The 15691-nt window shown below is 51.1% G+C and overlaps 2 protein-coding genes across 11 annotated transcripts in view; one reads left to right on the forward strand and one right to left on the reverse strand.

The window, feature by feature from the left end:
- Nucleotides 1–3776: 3776 nt before the first annotated feature.
- On the forward strand, nucleotides 3777–15349 carry HNRNPAB (heterogeneous nuclear ribonucleoprotein A/B). Of its 4 annotated transcripts, none has more exons than XM_073221164.1 (8): nucleotides 3777–3952; nucleotides 4121–4352; nucleotides 5071–5239; nucleotides 5964–6122; nucleotides 6323–6454; nucleotides 8246–8354; nucleotides 8981–9121; nucleotides 10698–15349. In XM_073221164.1, the coding sequence occupies exons 2-8, from the start codon at nucleotides 4144–4146 to the stop codon at nucleotides 10769–10771; spliced, it is 993 nt and encodes a 330-aa protein (XP_073077265.1). In that variant the 5' UTR covers nucleotides 3777–3952; nucleotides 4121–4143; the 3' UTR covers nucleotides 10772–15349. The 4 variants fall into 4 exon arrangements, with proteins under 4 accessions (XP_073077265.1, XP_073077264.1, XP_073077267.1 ...); XM_073221163.1 differs by having other exon boundaries at nucleotides 3780–4027; XM_073221166.1 differs by lacking the exon at nucleotides 10698–15349 and adding an exon at nucleotides 9413–10033 and having other exon boundaries at nucleotides 3783–4027.
- PHYKPL (5-phosphohydroxy-L-lysine phospho-lyase) overlaps nucleotides 7579–15691 on the reverse strand; it is a 39537-nt gene continuing 31424 nt past the window's right edge. For 4 of the 7 annotated variants that reach the window (XM_037017285.2, XM_037017284.2, XM_037017282.2 and 1 more), the window contains 6 exons: nucleotides 13924–14078; nucleotides 13411–13500; nucleotides 11754–11884; nucleotides 10759–10837; nucleotides 9310–9408; nucleotides 7579–7836 (listed from right to left, as the gene is read on the reverse strand). In XM_037017285.2, the coding sequence (XP_036873180.1) occupies nucleotides 9339–9408; nucleotides 10759–10837; nucleotides 11754–11884; nucleotides 13411–13500; nucleotides 13924–14078 (525 nt within the window). In that variant the 3' untranslated portion in view covers nucleotides 7579–7836; nucleotides 9310–9338. Of the gene's footprint in view, nucleotides 7837–9309; nucleotides 9409–10758; nucleotides 10838–11753; nucleotides 12675–13410; nucleotides 13501–13923; nucleotides 14079–15691 lie in introns of those variants that run through there. The other 3 variants (XM_037017283.2, XM_037017286.2, XR_005061085.2) reach the window with 3 other exon arrangements.

Genomic DNA, 15691 nt, shown 5'->3' on the forward strand with positions numbered 1-15691 from the left:
ACTGTAGGGCAAACAAGCACATTTGAGAGATCAGTCCAAACTGGTTGTTTGTAACTCAAGAACTCTTTCACATTCTGCAGGTATTTGGGTGCCTTCTGGAGGTGTCAATGTGGCCGGGACAGACCTGATATAGGATCTCATTGAGCTCATGGTCAGTGTCACTATTGTGTGGTTCATGCGAGGGACCCTGGGGCATGACAGCACTTCTGTAGGAAGCAGAAGTCTGATGGATATTGTATCAGGCAGCTAGGGCTGCTGTAACAAAGCTCTGTAAGCTGGATGGCATACAGAACAAATTTACTTCTCATACTTCTGTGGCTAAAAGTCCAAAATCAACGTGTTGGCAGGGCTGTGCTCCCTCTGAAGGCTCTAGGGGAGAATCTGTTCCATGCCTCTCTATTAGCTTCTGGTGTTGGGGGCAGTCCTTGGTGTTCCTTTGTCGCTTAACTCATCCAGCCTGAGGCATTTTGTTACAGCAGCCTGAACTGACTAAGACACTTGCTTTGTAGACCCATACCCCAATCTCTGCTGCTATCATCACGTTGCATTTGCCTTGTGTCTGTGTGTGTCTTCTCTTCTTATAAGGCACTAGTCATATTGTGTTAAGGGGCCACCTCAAAATCCAGTCATCTGACCTCATCTTAACTACATCTACAAAGACTATTTCTAGATAAGGTCATGTGCACAGATACCAGGGGTTATGACTTGAACATATCTTTTAGGGGAACACAATTCAAGCCACAAGATATGTGGAGTAGGCAGTTGAAATCTGGGGAGGAGTACTGCAGGTAGAGAGAACAGCAGGTGTAGAAGCACCCCAGAGGCAGAAGGACCTGGATGAGTTCCAGGAGAGAAAAGAACTTTGGCACAGCCGAAGTGGAGAGTGAGCGTGGGATGTGGCTGGGGTGGGCTCCTGCCAGAGCTCACGAGTCTGCTGTTACAACCCCAAGGCTGCAATTAGAGATGAACCTCCAAATCTCAACAGCTTGACACAGTACAGGGTTGTTTCTTGCTCACATCAAGTCCGACATGGACTGAACAGCTCTTCTCCATTATGTAGCTCCACCATGTGGCACACATGGTCTCCAGGGGATGAGAGGTCTGGGGGACGCCCCCAGCCTCAACTGTCCAGGCCTGGAAGTGAGCCTGCCACTCACAGACCACACAGCAAAGCATATAGACCAGACCACAGGGGCCATGGTTCTGTGAGCCTCAACTCTCTCTCTCACTCTGTTCAGGGATAGGACATCATCCTCAGAGTACTGGGAAGCCAGCGAGGGTTTTTCTGCAGAGTTGTAACAAGATCTGACTCGTGTGTTAGAAAGTTTCCTCTGGCTGGAGCCAGAGTCATCCCTGAAGCGGGGAACTGTGGAGTGTGGGAGGTGGCATATTTACAGTTAACTCCTGGAACTTCCACCTTGCAGGCTCAGTGAAAGGAATTTTTAAAATCAAAAAGGAGAAAGTGAGAAAAATGCATGTAATTATAAAAAACTTTCAAAATGTATGTGTCTGTCCACTCTATTCTAGGTTGGCAATTGTGTTGGCATTCTTACACCTGTATTGCCTGACAGTCTGAATCCCCAATGCCAGGGACTGTACTCTGTGAGCTTCTTAAGGGATTTTCAGGGGGCAACTGAGATCCTTGCTGATTTGAGAACCTCATTGTCATGGAAGATGCCCTCTACTCAGAGTGTTGTCACTGACCCAATAACAAGAGGTTGGATCCTCGTGCCAAAGGGACTTCCTGCTACTTCCAAACCAGCTGCTGCCCTGCTTCTGTCAGAAACAATCTTAGGTGCAGTGTAAAAGCATTCTGTGCTGAGGCTGACCCCTGCTTATTTGAAGTTCTTTATAATATAGAAAGTGTTTCCTAAGCTATTGCTTCTTTTGAGCCTCAGAATAATTTAATCTGACACAAAATCTAATTTAGACCAAGGACTCAGGAGCTCAGAGACTTCTTGTCCTACAGTAGCCAGGAACCCTGGGGGCAATGTGGGATTGGAAGTGCTTGCTTTGTGGCCACAATTTAGATGTGTGATTTCAGCATTTTTATGTATAAATTATGGGTAACTGCACACAAAATTATTTTGAAGCTCCAATGTGATGTTAGTGAAAGCATTTTGCAAACTGAAGCACTGTCCAGATGTTATCTTCGATCTTGGCATATTAAAAGTGTTTTCCAAGTTGCACTAAAGGAATCCATATAGACAAGAGAAGGAGATTAAGTGAATTTATGACCTCACAGCTATGTCCTGTGGCTGTGCTTAGACTGTGACTTTGAACTTAATTGCCTGTATCATCTTCATGTTTGGGCAGCTATGCCCATCATCTATGAGCCATATCTCTGACCCTTATTTCTGGGGGTGGGAGAGGGTAGGGTGGAGAGTTTATTAAGGAGTTCCCAAGCAGATTTCAGTGACATGACTAAGGTTTTTTGGTGATACGTGAATTCGAATTATGGAATCTAACCTGAAAGTGAAGTGGTCAGGTGGTCCTTGGGGTGAAGCAGAGGGCATTGGCTCATTGAGAGTAGGTGCCTCAGCTCTAGTTTATTGATAATCAGTTTGTATACTATAAGAAGAAAGTGGCCCATTTGTTTAAATTGTAAATCCTCAGACTTTGTGAAGTTGGTTATTTTTTCCAGTTTTGAAGTTGTCACATTTTTAATTTTCACAGCAACTCCACTGGTTGGCTGGATTAGGGAGTAAGCTTTGGGCCACTAAAGCCTGGGCTTCAGTTTCCTCTTTTATACATTGATGACTTTCCTTAGGGTTGTTAGGAGACCAGATGAGAAAATAGAATGCTCCATCTGCCTCTGTGGACCTGGCTACAGGAATCCGGCAGAAAAGTCTAGTTGTGTTTTGTTGCTATTTTGCTAATTCCCCGGTTTCAGAGATTATAATCCTGGTCCATCTGGGGCCTATCACCCTTATGATTAAAAGGAATTACAGGATTGTGCAGGCCTAGCTTGGTGGTCAAGGAGATAATATTAAGGGGTTTGTATACTGTAAAAATAAAGCCTTCCCTTTTCCTCCACCAAACCCCATACATTCTCGTAAGTGGTACGTTTTTCTAAGAAATAAATGAGCTAACTTAAATAAAACCACTTAAGTAATCAAGTGTATAAATGTGATTCAAATCGTCAAGGTGCTGTCTGGTGACCCAGGACTGGAGCAAACACCCCAGTCCTCCCTCCTCTCCGTTTCTCCCGCCACATCCTGCAGGAGCACCGTCGGCACCAGACACCTGGCGGACTCCGCCCCCTCCTTTCTCGTAGCCACTGGGGCAGGCGGCTCAAACTGGAGAGTGCGGGCCTTTGAGGGCGCCAAGGTCAAAGGGGAGGGCTGGTTGCGTCCCAGTCCTTAGTCGTGCCGATGGCCTTGGGGCTCTTAGGTGCCCAATCTCGGAAGCCGGGGTTCTGCCATACACAGCCGGGCGATCTTGGTTTGCGAGACTTCCTCGAGCCCAGTCACCTCTTTCGGGAAATGGAGTAGCTGAGGCTGCCATGGGAAGCTCCTGGGCGACAGACTGCGCCTCAGAGGGCAGAGGTTCTGACTCGGATCTCTGCCGCGGGGCTCGGACCTAGCAGCCTTGGACCGAGGATGTCTGTCTGACCGGCACAAGACCCCTCTGCAAGACTGCGGCTCGCGCGCGTTCTAAAACGAGGACAAAACCCGCCCAGGTCTGGCGTGCGCGCACCGCCATGACCAATGGGACCCCGGTACGGGTATGAGTGACGGGCAAGGGAAGCCAATGAGCATGCACCTTGTTGCGAGGTGGTCCCCGGCTCCGGCATTATAAAGAGCGCCACGAGTCGGTATTGTCAGGCGGCGGCACTGCGCGGGTCTAGTGTAAGTGTGTTGGTGGGTTCTGTGCGACTGCGGCCGAGGAAGAGGGCGCGAGATCGCAGCGGCTCCGTCGGCTGGCGGAGACGAGGACCGGCAGCGCGAGGGTGAGCGCCGCCGAGCCCGTGACACCTTCCCGGCGGGCGGGGACGAGTGGGCCTCGCGGCGTCATCGGCGGCGAGGTGAGCGGCCGGGCCCGCGGGCGGCGGGCGGGAGCCCCGGCGGGAGCCGCACCGTTCTGATGCGCTGGGGCCGCATGTGGCTTCTCTTTGCAGGAGCCGCCTCGCCTTGGCCTAGCATGTCGGAAGCGAGTGAGGAGCAGCCCATGGAGACGACGGGCGCCACCGAGAACGGACATGAGGCCGCCCCCGAAGGGGAGTCGCCAGCCTCCACCGTCACAGGGGCCGCAGCGGGCGCTGGAGGCGGGAGAGCGGCGCCTCCAGCCGGAAACCAGAATGGCGCCGAGGGCGACCAGATAAACGCCAGCAAGAACGAGGAGGATGCGGGGTAGGTTCGGCCGCGGGCCGACCGGGGCGCCGCCTTTGTTCCGGGGCCGCCTTTTGTTGGCGCCACGCGGCGGGGGGAGGGGCAGCGGCGGCGGCCGGGGCCTGCTCGTGGCCCGCGGAGCAGCTCCTCCGCGCCGATCCGCGCCGCCGTTTGCAGTTGGTTGGGTTGACTTTAGCGCCGCCCCAGGGTTGCTCGCGTGGGACGCGGGCCGTGTCGGGCTCCCGGAAACGGAGTGCGCTCGGACCCTGGCTGGGCGGTGTGGGAGGAGTTGGCGCCCGGCGGGGCCTGCAGCCTCCGCCTCCTGCCCGGGGCGGAGCCACGGTCGGAGGGCGGGCTCGGCCCGGAAGCCCCGAGTTCCTTGAGAGCGAGGCCTCGGACGTGGGGAAGTTGTGCCCGCGCGGTTGCCTTTCTGGTGCTTAGACAAATCCCTTCAGTTGTGCGTGCTCAGGGCCCGTACCTCTGGCCAGGTTGTCCCTTAGCTTCGCCCAGCCTGGGGGTGCCCTCTTTCTCAAAGTATTAGTTAAGGCTAAGGTGGAGTTTGGTAGTGGAGTTTAACATGTTTCCAAAAAGTAGGACCCTTATGGACTCCGAGGGTGGACCTTGTTCTGTCCTGGGTAGTGGTATATGTATAATCCTTTCAGTGAAAGCTGTGTCAGGGCCAGGTTAACAGTTTTCTTACAAGACTTGTTGTCGTGTGTCTCTCAACCTACGATTTCAGAAAAATGTTCGTTGGTGGCCTGAGCTGGGATACCAGCAAAAAGGACCTAAAGGATTATTTTACCAAATTTGGAGAGGTCGTTGACTGTACAATAAAAATGGATCCCAACACTGGCCGATCAAGAGGGTTTGGGTTTATTCTCTTCAAAGATGCATCCAGTGTGGAGAAGGTAAGCTAGGTATTTGTATCAGAAGTCTGTATTCCAAGAGGACAGCATTTTAGAACATTGGTGTGTTTGCATCTGGTTAAGTGCAGAGATACTGGAAGAAGTTGGGAAGACTTTGAAAAGTAGAGATTAGGGATTTATGTTCCTGTTTTTGAAGGGGTTGAACATAGTTTGTGTGGGGGAGGAAGTAGTGGGCCTCCGGTGGTCCAGGAAGATAATAGTGGACATTTGTTTTTTGTGCCTATTCTGGTTATTGTGCTAAAGCAAACACTTCATTATAAGGACTAGAAAAGTCCAGATTTGCTACAAGATAAGGCATTATTTTAACCGCATTTTACAAAACTAAGGCTCAGAGAAGTTTTAAGTAGGAGGGGTCACACAGCTAGTAAGGGGTGGGTTACAGGTTCCAACCCTAGCAGCCAGTTCTGGCCTGTGCTCTTAATCACTGCTGCTTTATTTCTGGAGGAGGTAGGCTCTCAACTGGGACAACCTGGGCAGGAAGAGGGACAACATAGCATAGGCAGATTTGGGGGCAGTGAGGACTGATTTTTAGGTGTTGAGTAAGCCAGCTGTACTTGAGGTCTGGAGAAGATTGGGTTGATCATATTGAGGGGGAGAGTTTGGAGGGTATGAAACACATTTGTGTACCTGTGTTGGAGTCTTGTGGCTCTAAGGGCCTTGTCCAAGGTCATGCTGAGTTACAACGGGACTCCTTTTGTTGGAACAGGTCCTAGACCAAAAGGAACATAGGCTGGATGGCCGTGTCATTGACCCCAAAAAGGCCATGGCTATGAAGAAGGACCCAGTAAAGAAAATTTTTGTAGGGGGTCTGAATCCTGAAGCCACTGAGGAGAAAATCAGAGAATACTTCGGCGAGTTTGGAGAGGTAAGTGTGTGGCCCAGGAGTGGCCTGCCATCTGCCCTGAGGTTGCCTTCCTGGTCCTCTGCAACCTTGGCTGGCTGGAACCCTCTCCTGAAGGCCGCTTCTTTTTCACCCTCTGGCCTTCATGTGCCTTTTCTTCCAAGATCTCCATCTGGGTCCTAGGGTAGGGGAGGCACTGATCTAAGGTTTGCCTATATTTGCAGATTGAGGCTATTGAGCTTCCAATGGATCCAAAGTCGAATAAAAGACGAGGCTTTGTTTTCATCACCTTTAAAGAAGAGGAACCTGTGAAGAAAGTTCTGGAGAAAAAGTTCCACACTATCAGTGGAAGTAAGGTGAGGTGTTCCAGCTCCAGGTTCCTGGACTGCTGCTAGAGAGCTGGCCCTTGCTTGTGTGGGTTAGGGGTTGGGTTTGCCTCCTGGAGCTCTCTAGGGTAGTCACACCTGCTGTTTCCCTGCACACAGGCAGATGGTATGTTCTTAAAGGAGATCCAGGCTGGTTGGACTGGCAGTAGGTGCAAGTTGTACAGGAGGCAAGAGAAGAAGGTGGTTTCTGTGGGATAGTGTGTGTGCTGAGTAACCCCTTTGATTCCTGATGTAAAGCTACAGTTCAGGGTGTTCTGGATCTAAAGTCTAAAGGTGTATATATGGCCTGCACTTAGGGTCTCAGAAGATTCTAGAACTTCTGCCATTCACTGATTTCTTCTCTCTGGTCAAGTCTTTACCACTGTGGACACTGCTGCAGAGCTTTTCTCTTCCTGCCACATCCAAATCCCCTCTAGCTTCTTTGGAGTCTGGTTCACTCAATCCCCACCACCCTGGCAAAGATCCTTCCCAAAGAGCTCAAATGGTCCTGGCCTGCTCATGTCCAGGGCCAGTTTTGCCTTCAAGTGAGTAGAGTCCTGTGCAGTGAGAAAGGTACTTTCTCCCTGCTGAACTCTGGTCAGGATAGTGGGTACTCCAGGCGGCCAAGTCTGGGGGTTGGGAATTAGGGTGTGGCTCACTGGCAGGGTGTGGCAGGCTGTAAGTAGGAGTGGCAGCTAGATAAGGTGGGGCAGGTAGGGTGGGGTTTGTGGAAGGCTAAGTCCTGGCTGAGAATTTGGGAAGATTGGGATTTGTGATGGGCCCTTAAATTTTACATAAAATGAAACTGGACTCTAGGGGCACTTAGGTAAGATGACATTGACTTACTACAGTAGACGGTGATAAGAGAGGCCTTTTTTTCCTGTACCATAATGTAAAATGGGCAGGAACAGCCTGTAGGGCAGCATTAGTAAAACTACCTAAGTATATTTAATTGTGCTTTCTTAATTCAATAGGAAAGAAAGTGTTAGATTGCATTCTTTGGTGGGACAAATTTGTTATTTTTGTAGGGGTATGCTTGTGTGGGGACACCTTGTATATAAATTGGCTTTTACTGGTCTTGAATGTGGGGGAAGGTATGTGTCAGGATAACTTGGTTTAAAAAACACTGCTGGTTTATTTAAGTAGGAGCACTGGAAGGTCTTGACCCTACCCCTCAACAGTGGCCAGCTGTTTGAGCAAAAAGGAAATTGGCTCTGGGCCCTGAGGGGATAGACATGAAAACTGTTTGGGGAAGAGGGTAGCAGTATGGACTCAGGCAGGCTCCACCCAGAGTCTCAGTGGCTTTCTTCCTCTGTAACTTGGAGGTCAGGGTCACATCTCAATAGCTATTTTAGTGGGATGTTTCATTTCTTCTGTTAAAAAAGAAAAAGGAAATTTAGTTTTCCTTATTTTCTGTGAGGAACTTAGCGGGAAACCACCTTTGACCCTGTTGTCCCAGTGTGGTTCTTTGGGCTGGCGCTGGCATGCTGTTGCTTTGCTCTCAGTTGTTAGACATGGAGCCATCCCTGGGGTTGTGTCCAGTGTCCCTGTCCGTCATCCCTAGTACTTCTGTGGGGAAAGATCTGAGCCAGAGGGGCCCTGGTGTGAGTGAGTTTGTCTAGGCTGTAGTTGTGGTCCTGCGTGCTTTGGCTTCCCCTCCAGCATATTGTTTCTGAGCAGATGGACCAGTTCTGCCCTCTGAGTGTCAGTGAAGGTATTTGTGCACAGTCCCAGCCCAGAGCCTGACTCAGTGGCCTAACCCACTGCCTTCCCGGCTTTCAGTGTGAGATCAAGGTGGCCCAGCCCAAAGAGGTCTATCAGCAGCAGCAGTACGGCTCTGGGGGCCGTGGGAACCGCAACCGGGGGAACCGAGGCAGCGGCGGTGGCGGAGGTGAGTGGAACCTGTATGAAGATGGCCTGTTTTCCTGCCTGCATAGGGCAGCCTTGCCTGTGGGGTACTTGTGGCAGCCTGTGGTGTGATATGCAGAGCCCTGCCTAGTGTGCAAGGGTCAGCTTTCTCCTGGCTGCCTGGGGCCGCAGGGCAGGGGCCATTCACTTGACACACTGTGGGGTAGGGTGCACTAGGCTCTGGCTATCCTGACTTAGCGAACTGGTGGGTGGGTGGGTGGAAGGTGGTAGGGCAGGGCTGTGCCAGGCGCTTAACCTCCTTTAGTCCCAGGCCCCTCTGACTCCAAAGCCTGAGCTCCATCCTTTTAAAGGGCAAGCTGCCAGGGAGGGGTGGGGGTGATCAGAGGGGGATTTGAGAGAGATGAACTCCTGCTGCTTTGCCCCTAGTGAAGTTAGTGTTCTGGCCTAGCCTGGACTTTTAAAAAAGCCTCCAGCTTGGCTCTCTGGTGAAGGGCTGGGCCCAGTGCCCCCTAAACCAGGAGTGCAGCCCCTTGGCTTCTACCTGAGTTGCCATAGTAACCCCGCCACCCAAAGGGCAGGATTTCCTCCATCCTAGCTCCTGTGTGCGCTAAATGGTCCATGGGCCGCTGTGCCCTGCTCCCCCCACAGGTCAGAGTCAGAGTTGGAATCAGGGCTACGGCAACTACTGGAACCAGGGCTACGGCTACCAGCAGGGCTACGGGCCCGGCTATGGCGGCTACGACTACTCGCCCTATGGCTATTACGGCTACGGCCCCGGCTACGACTACAGTAAGTAGGAGAGGGAGGCCCCAGTCTGCTCACCCTCCCTGGGAGGCAGGACAGACAGTGCAGGGGCTACTGGCAGCGGCAGCTTTGGAGTCGGACAGGCTGGGTTCATGGCCTGCCTCAGCCCCTGGAGCTACCTGGCTGAGCTCTTGAGGTTATGGGTCTCAGGAAGGTGGGGTAGGTATCCCTACCTGACAGGGTTGTTGGCTTTGGTGAGGATTCATATCAAGCGCCTGGCACAGGGATGACTGCTCAGTGAGTGGTAGCTGCTATCATTGTTGTTCTTGTCCCTAGGTCAGGGTAGTACAAATTACGGGAAGAGCCAGCGACGTGGTGGCCATCAGAATAACTACAAGCCATACTGAGGCTTCAGCAGGAGAGTCCGACTGATCGCACACGCTTTGTTTGGATATCAAGTGAACACAATTATGTACCAAATTTAACTTGGCATACTTTCTATGGCCTGTCCCATGTGCATCTTATTTAAAAATCCCCCCACCCTCCTGGAAATCACTCTCCTGTTTACTATTCCCAGAGCTCTAGTTGTTTTTTAGGCAGCGTGTGGTGTCTCAGAGGCCAGAGCGGCATTATGAACTGATTTTATTACTGGGTTACTCAGAACCAGATTTGGGTGGGGGGGGTCTGCTTTCCTGCTGCTGCTCTGCAGCCTGGACCTGTGGACCCTGGTTGTAAAGAGTATGAACTATCTTAGGAAACCAGTGTCACCTTTTTTTCACCTTTTAATTTTATATTATTTGTGTCATACATTTCCTGTATTGGAAGTGTTAATTTTACTGTACTTTTTGGTACCTTTTGGGAATCTAATGTATTGTAAGGTATTTTACACGTGTCCTGATTTTGCCACGACCTGGATATTGAAGCGATCCAAGCTTTTGAAATAAAAATTAAAAAACCCCCAAAGCCTGGGTGAGTGAGGGATATGCTATGGAAAGGTGGGGAGGGGCAAGTGTCATGAGCTTTCTGGGTTCCAGTGTCGTCTTTGACCCATAGCTACGTGCTTTCCAAATCCTTGATTTTCTGTAATAATGCAGCCCTGCCCAGGACTTAAGCCCCTTTAAAGGGAATGTCTGGGAGGTTTGAGGCAGTTATTTAGCTGTCTAGGGGGTGAAGATGGTGCAGTGAGGGTTGCCACCCCCCAGCAGGGCTGTTGCTTCTTCCAGAGTCAATCTGGGTCACCTCAACACCTCATTGTCCTGACCTGCCTATAGAAATGGGCCTCAACGTCTCATTCAAAGACAGTGAACCCTGTAGATGGGGCAGTGGCCCACAGCCAGTTGGATGTTGGCACATGATAGGCTACATGTGCCACCCTAAGTCTGGGTATTGAGGCCTAAGACTATCTGGTTGCAAGAGGCAGCGTGCTGGGGCTCCAGGTGGACACAGCCTGGCAAAGGGAGTTGCCCTCACCCATGAAAGGAACTGGTCTGGGGAGGAAGGCTGTTCCGGCTGTCAAATGCAAACTAAGGATTCCACTATGTGGTGGTGGGGTGGAGAAGGTGAGGGGAAAGCCCAAGCCCTGGAACCTGTGGGAAGGCAACATCAGTGAACTGTTCATCAGAAAAGGTTTGGCTGCTGAGTGAAGGAACCGCCACTGCGCAGGAGAAGCAAGGCCCACTCACCTGGAGGACGTGACCCCAGCAGCGCTGCCTCGGAGCTGGGGCTGCAGTGTGGCACAACTTCGCATGTTTGCTTCCATGTCTGAAGAGAGCCACCCAACCTGTTAATTGGCCTTAATCTCCTGACGACCCCTGCTACCACCAGTGTCAAGCTTCTTGGATGGCAGTGTGGAGGTTGGGCTCACCAACCTATGTTCTACCCTTTACCACCAGCCATAGGATCATAGCAATTTCCCCAAAGGGCACAGTTAGCCCTCAGATTTCCCAAGACTTCCAGACTCAACTGACACTCCTCCCTTGGTGCAGGAAACCAAGGCCAGCACGGTCTGCTTGTGCCCCCCTGGGCTGCCCACAAATGCACTTCCCACACCCCTACCAGTTGTCTTAGGGATGGGTCTTGGTGCCTAAAACCCTGGGGCATAGGTGGGTGCTGCATGCTGGGCTCCCCAGATGGGACTGGACCTGTTTGGGCTCCTACGAGCTTAAATATGTAGCATAGCCTCTATAGATGGTCCAGTCTGGGAGGTAGTTTCTTAGTGGGACTGGGAGAGACCCTGGGCTGTCTTTGGAAGCTAGGAGCTTCTGTGGAGGGGAACTTTACTTTGTATTTGAGTCCTGGGTGCAGATCTCTTCAGCCACACAGCAGCTGACTGATCTTAGCCTGAATAAAAAGTACAGATCTACCACTGAACACCTCATAGTGGCTCTAAGGATGCATAATGTGGTCTCCCACTGTAGTAATGCTGGCTGGCCTCAGTCTAAGCCCTGTTTCCCTTGTGCTGTATCCGATACTGGTACCTCCTGGGCAGGAGGATGGGGAGGCTGCAGGCAGGACTAGGGAGGGGGAGGCCTGGGCCTGAAGGATTCCCTCCACCTCAATTCTTTGCTCCCTGCACTGTCCAGAAGATAACCTGGCTTGGCTGTTGTGTCCCCTCCCTGGGCATGCTACTGGCTGGTTTTAGAGACATGGTCAGCTGCCCCTTGGGCTGCAGGCTTACCTGTCAGGATGGCATCCATCTTTGCCACCACATGTTGTGCGTTGTCCAAGCTGAAGCACATTGGGGGCTTAAACTTGAGGACGTTTCTCCCAGGGCCATCAGGGCTCAGCAAAATGTGGTTCTCCTTCAGCCTGTAAAGACAGGATAAAGCAGCCAGGAGCCCTTCACATGGTCTTAAAGGCCTTCCTCAGCCTGGCCTTGGCCTTGTGACTGGGGCTTTTGTGATCAGGCCATGAGCCTGCTGCTCCCCAAAGCAGGGATTTTCCCTCAGCCACCCCTGCAGCCCCAGCCTAAGCGAAGCCAGGATTGCCATGGAGGGGTGAGAGTTCCTGCATTTTCCATCTCCTGTGGCTATGTGATGTGTATAGTATACTTCATGGAAAATGCCCCACATAACAGTCAGGTAGTGAGCCCCATGTACCCTTCACCCAGCTCCAGTAACTCCCCTGCCAACCCCCTTCCTGCTCCCTGCCCACAGTCATCTGGCATTCCCAGATGGGACTATTCACTTAATTTCTGGTTCTCAGGGAGATGATCTTACCCTCCTTACATAAGTACCTAAGAATCATTAGTTTTCCACATTTATACGTTAAACCCAGGAAGGTATATTAGGCCACTGAGAGAAAGGGGTCTGATGTGATTTACACTCTGACCCCTGCTCCCATTAAATTTGCCTGGAGTGGGGGTCTTTGGGAACTCGGTCTGCCTTCTGGCACCTCACTCCCATCCCCCTCTACCTGCACTGACTACAGCTGTGGTGGAAAGAACATGGTCTGGACTCAAACCCAGCTCTGCTGCCTACTAGCAGGGTGACTGCAGGTGGAACTTCCAGTTTTCCTTAGTGGATTGGAGAAACCAGGTGGTTGTGGGGTGGAGGAAGTCAGGCTAGCTGCAGGGCCATCCCACTGGTGGCATGTCCACCTGGCAGAGGGGGCAGGGACGGAATCGTCACTTAGGATGGGTTAGTTTCAAGAATCTTCAGAGGGAAGATTTTTACAGATTGTGTGAATTGGGACACAGCATGTTTCAGTTGAGTCTTAAGGATGCATATACATGGGGCATGAATGTCTCCTAAGGGGGCGGGGTAAGGGGATAGGAGTGCAGAATGGAGATAAATAGGAAGTAAGGGGAAGGGTCCTGAGTCTCAGGGCCTGCCTGGCATGAAGTGAAAGAACGCAACCTGGGGCTGGGGTGGGGCTGCTGAGTCCCAGATGCTGTCAGTAGGCAGGGCTGGCAAGGAGCAGGAGTCCCGTCCATCCCCCAAGCCTGGTGCCTGCGGACTGGGTTGCCCTCGTCTGGTCCTGCTGCAGTCCCTGGTGGGCTGCGGAGAGCTGCTTCCTTTGGGCAGCCTGGGTGTCAGAGCTCCTGCAGTGTGCCATGCAGGGCAGAAGTAGCCACCTGGGCAGGGAATGGCCTGTGCCCATCTGAAGCCTCTTGCCGGGCACTGGGCACAGTGCTGACAGGACTCTGCATGGGACCTAGCTGAGGGGCTGCACAGATTGGTGGTCCCCTTCCTGTGTCAGAGGCCCAGGTGCTATGTCCTTCAGTCCACCCTCTGTGGGCCCAGAGTGCCCGAGTGGAGAGGCAAAAGGGGGAGGCTCCTCCCTAGTTAGGGCCCTAGACTGCAAACTCAACCTGTCTAAAGAAAAAAAAATACCTGGACACCAAGTAATCAGCCTCTTTGGTTGCTGGTGTCCTTGTGGCCTCATCTTTGATCAGATCCACACCAATGAAGAGCCCAGTGCCCCTGGAGGAGAAGGTGACATCTTAAGCATCCTGAGGGACCACGGTCCTGGTTCTCAGCCTTTGCCTGGGCTACAGCCAAGCCCCTGTCAGAAAGTCCACCAGGGCTTGTACCTTTGCCTCGTGGGGAGGCTGAGAGCAATGGGAACTGTCAGGGTGGTGAGAGAGTTCCAGGAAGTAACTACAATGGGTAAAAGGGCCCTTGGTGTGGACAGAGGGGAGATGGGGTCAGAGCTCAGATTGCTCCTGGCTTTCCCCTCCCTAGAAGCGCCATCTTGGGCACCAGCTACCCACTCAGTACTTCAGCTCCTCTGTGGAGAGGAAAATGCCCCCAGTCCCAGGTGGTCACCAGGTGAAAGAAAAAAACCTCGCCAGGACTCTGGCAGGTGCTTGGTTAGTGGGTATTGACTGCTGCCCTAAGCCTCACCTGACGTCCCCAATGATGGGATGTTTGGCTTTTTGCTGCCTGAGAAGCTCCATCAGGTAGCTGCCCACAGAGGCAGCGTGAGCCTGCAGCCGCTCCTTCTCCAAGACATCCAGGACGGCCAGCCCCACAGCACAGGACACAGGGCTGCCCCCAAACTGAGCCAGGGAACAAAGGGCATGTCAGACACCTAGCAAAACAGGCCATGTATCGCGGGATTTTGAGGGCAGCAGAACTGCTGTGCACGTACTGAGGGCAGTCCTGAGCACAGGCCCGAACCCCTCAGGGCGCAGAGTGCTTGGGAGTAAATGGGGTCCTCCTGAGGTCCCTGTGGGCTATCCTTGCCCTTGTAGGTGCTAATGTGACTGTAATCCAGGTCAGGTTCCCCCAGGGGTGCAGTAGGACCCCTGAGAAACAGCAGAATTGGAGGGGACGGTATAATGTGTATTCCCACAGAATTAGTTTCTGTTAAGCTTTAGAGAATTAGTTTCTGTTAAAAAGCTTCCACTGGCTGGGCCCAGCCCTACACCATCAAGACTAGTTGCTATCACCTCATTCAAGGAGGGGCAAGAACAACATTCCACAGCCACTCCAAGGACAAGCCACTCTGTGTGGTTCCACCTTACGGCTCTGTAGCCTGAGCCAGGACAGATTTTAGGACACAGATCACAAGCTGACTGCCTGTGAGCCACAGAACAGTCTGAAGATTGATTTTGTTTGGCTCATCTGGCATTTTAAGAAGTTTTGAATCTGGTGCTAATGTTTTAAAATAAGAGACTTCACTCAAAAATACATACTTTTGACTTAAACCTGGCCTATATGGCTACACTGTCCCTTTCAAGCACCTCAAGTGCTTTCACTCCCTACATCTGGACCTGCAAGTGTCTGAGTGGGGGTGAGACTTGTTCAGAGTCAGGAGCAAGGATGTCTTTATTTTTTAACCATGTCTTAAGAAAAAAACCTATTGAGTTGTAGTTTACATACAATAAACTACACATTTAATGTGTATAAGTTCCATGTGATTTGGCAAGTGTATATACCTGTGAAATCTCCACAATGACAAACATGCCACTGCCATCACTCCCCAAAGTTATTTGTGTCCCCCTTCGTATGGGCCCAGGCAACCACTGACTTGCTTTCTGTCACTATAGTTTTGCCTTTTTTGGAATGTCATATGAACAGAATCACAGAATATGTTGCCTTTTGTGCCTGGCTTCTGTTCAACATGTTTTTGAATATTCATATTGTATCAGTAGCTGTTCATTTTACTGCTGCATAGCGCATCCCATTGTATGGACATGTCACCATTTGTTTATCTTTGTGCTGAGAGATTTGGGTTATTTGATTATTGGAACCTTTGGTTATTGGACTCTTGGGTTATTTGATTTTTGGCTATTACGAATAAAATTATTGTGAACATTTAAAACAAGTCCTTTTGGAAACAAATGTTATTTCTCTTGGGTAAATACCAGGAGTGGAACTGCTGGACTGTATGATAATTACATATTCAGCATTATAAAAAATCATGGAACTTTCCCATATTATATTCCCACCATTAGTCTATGAAATTCCAGTAGCTCCACATCCTCAATTTAGAATCTCCTGTATTTAGAATCTCCAATCTTTTTAATTGTAGCTGTCCTAATGGATGTGTAGTGGCATCTTGTAGACCACTCTGAAAATTTGTGTGCAGAGCCCCATACTTGAGGTCATAAAAGCTTTCTAGGTGATTGATTGTGCTAGCTTTCTGATATAGCCAAAACAAATGATG

The sequence above is a fragment of the Manis javanica genome, chromosome 14, assembly GCF_040802235.1.
Source record: "Manis javanica isolate MJ-LG chromosome 14, MJ_LKY, whole genome shotgun sequence".
Lineage (NCBI taxonomy): Eukaryota > Metazoa > Chordata > Mammalia > Pholidota > Manidae > Manis > Manis javanica.

Bases quoted from the DNA above. Each gene is read 5' to 3' on its own strand.
- HNRNPAB (XM_073221164.1), top strand. From the start codon at position 4,144: ATGTCGGAAGCGAGTGAGGAGCAGCCCATGGAGACGACGGGCGCCACC. The intron at 5,240-5,963 runs GTAAGCTAGGTA...TTGTTGGAACAG, and splicing joins ATGCATCCAGTGTGGAGAAG to GTCCTAGACCAAAAGGAACA. The intron at 6,455-8,245 runs GTGAGGTGTTCC...CCCGGCTTTCAG, and splicing joins ACACTATCAGTGGAAGTAAG to TGTGAGATCAAGGTGGCCCA.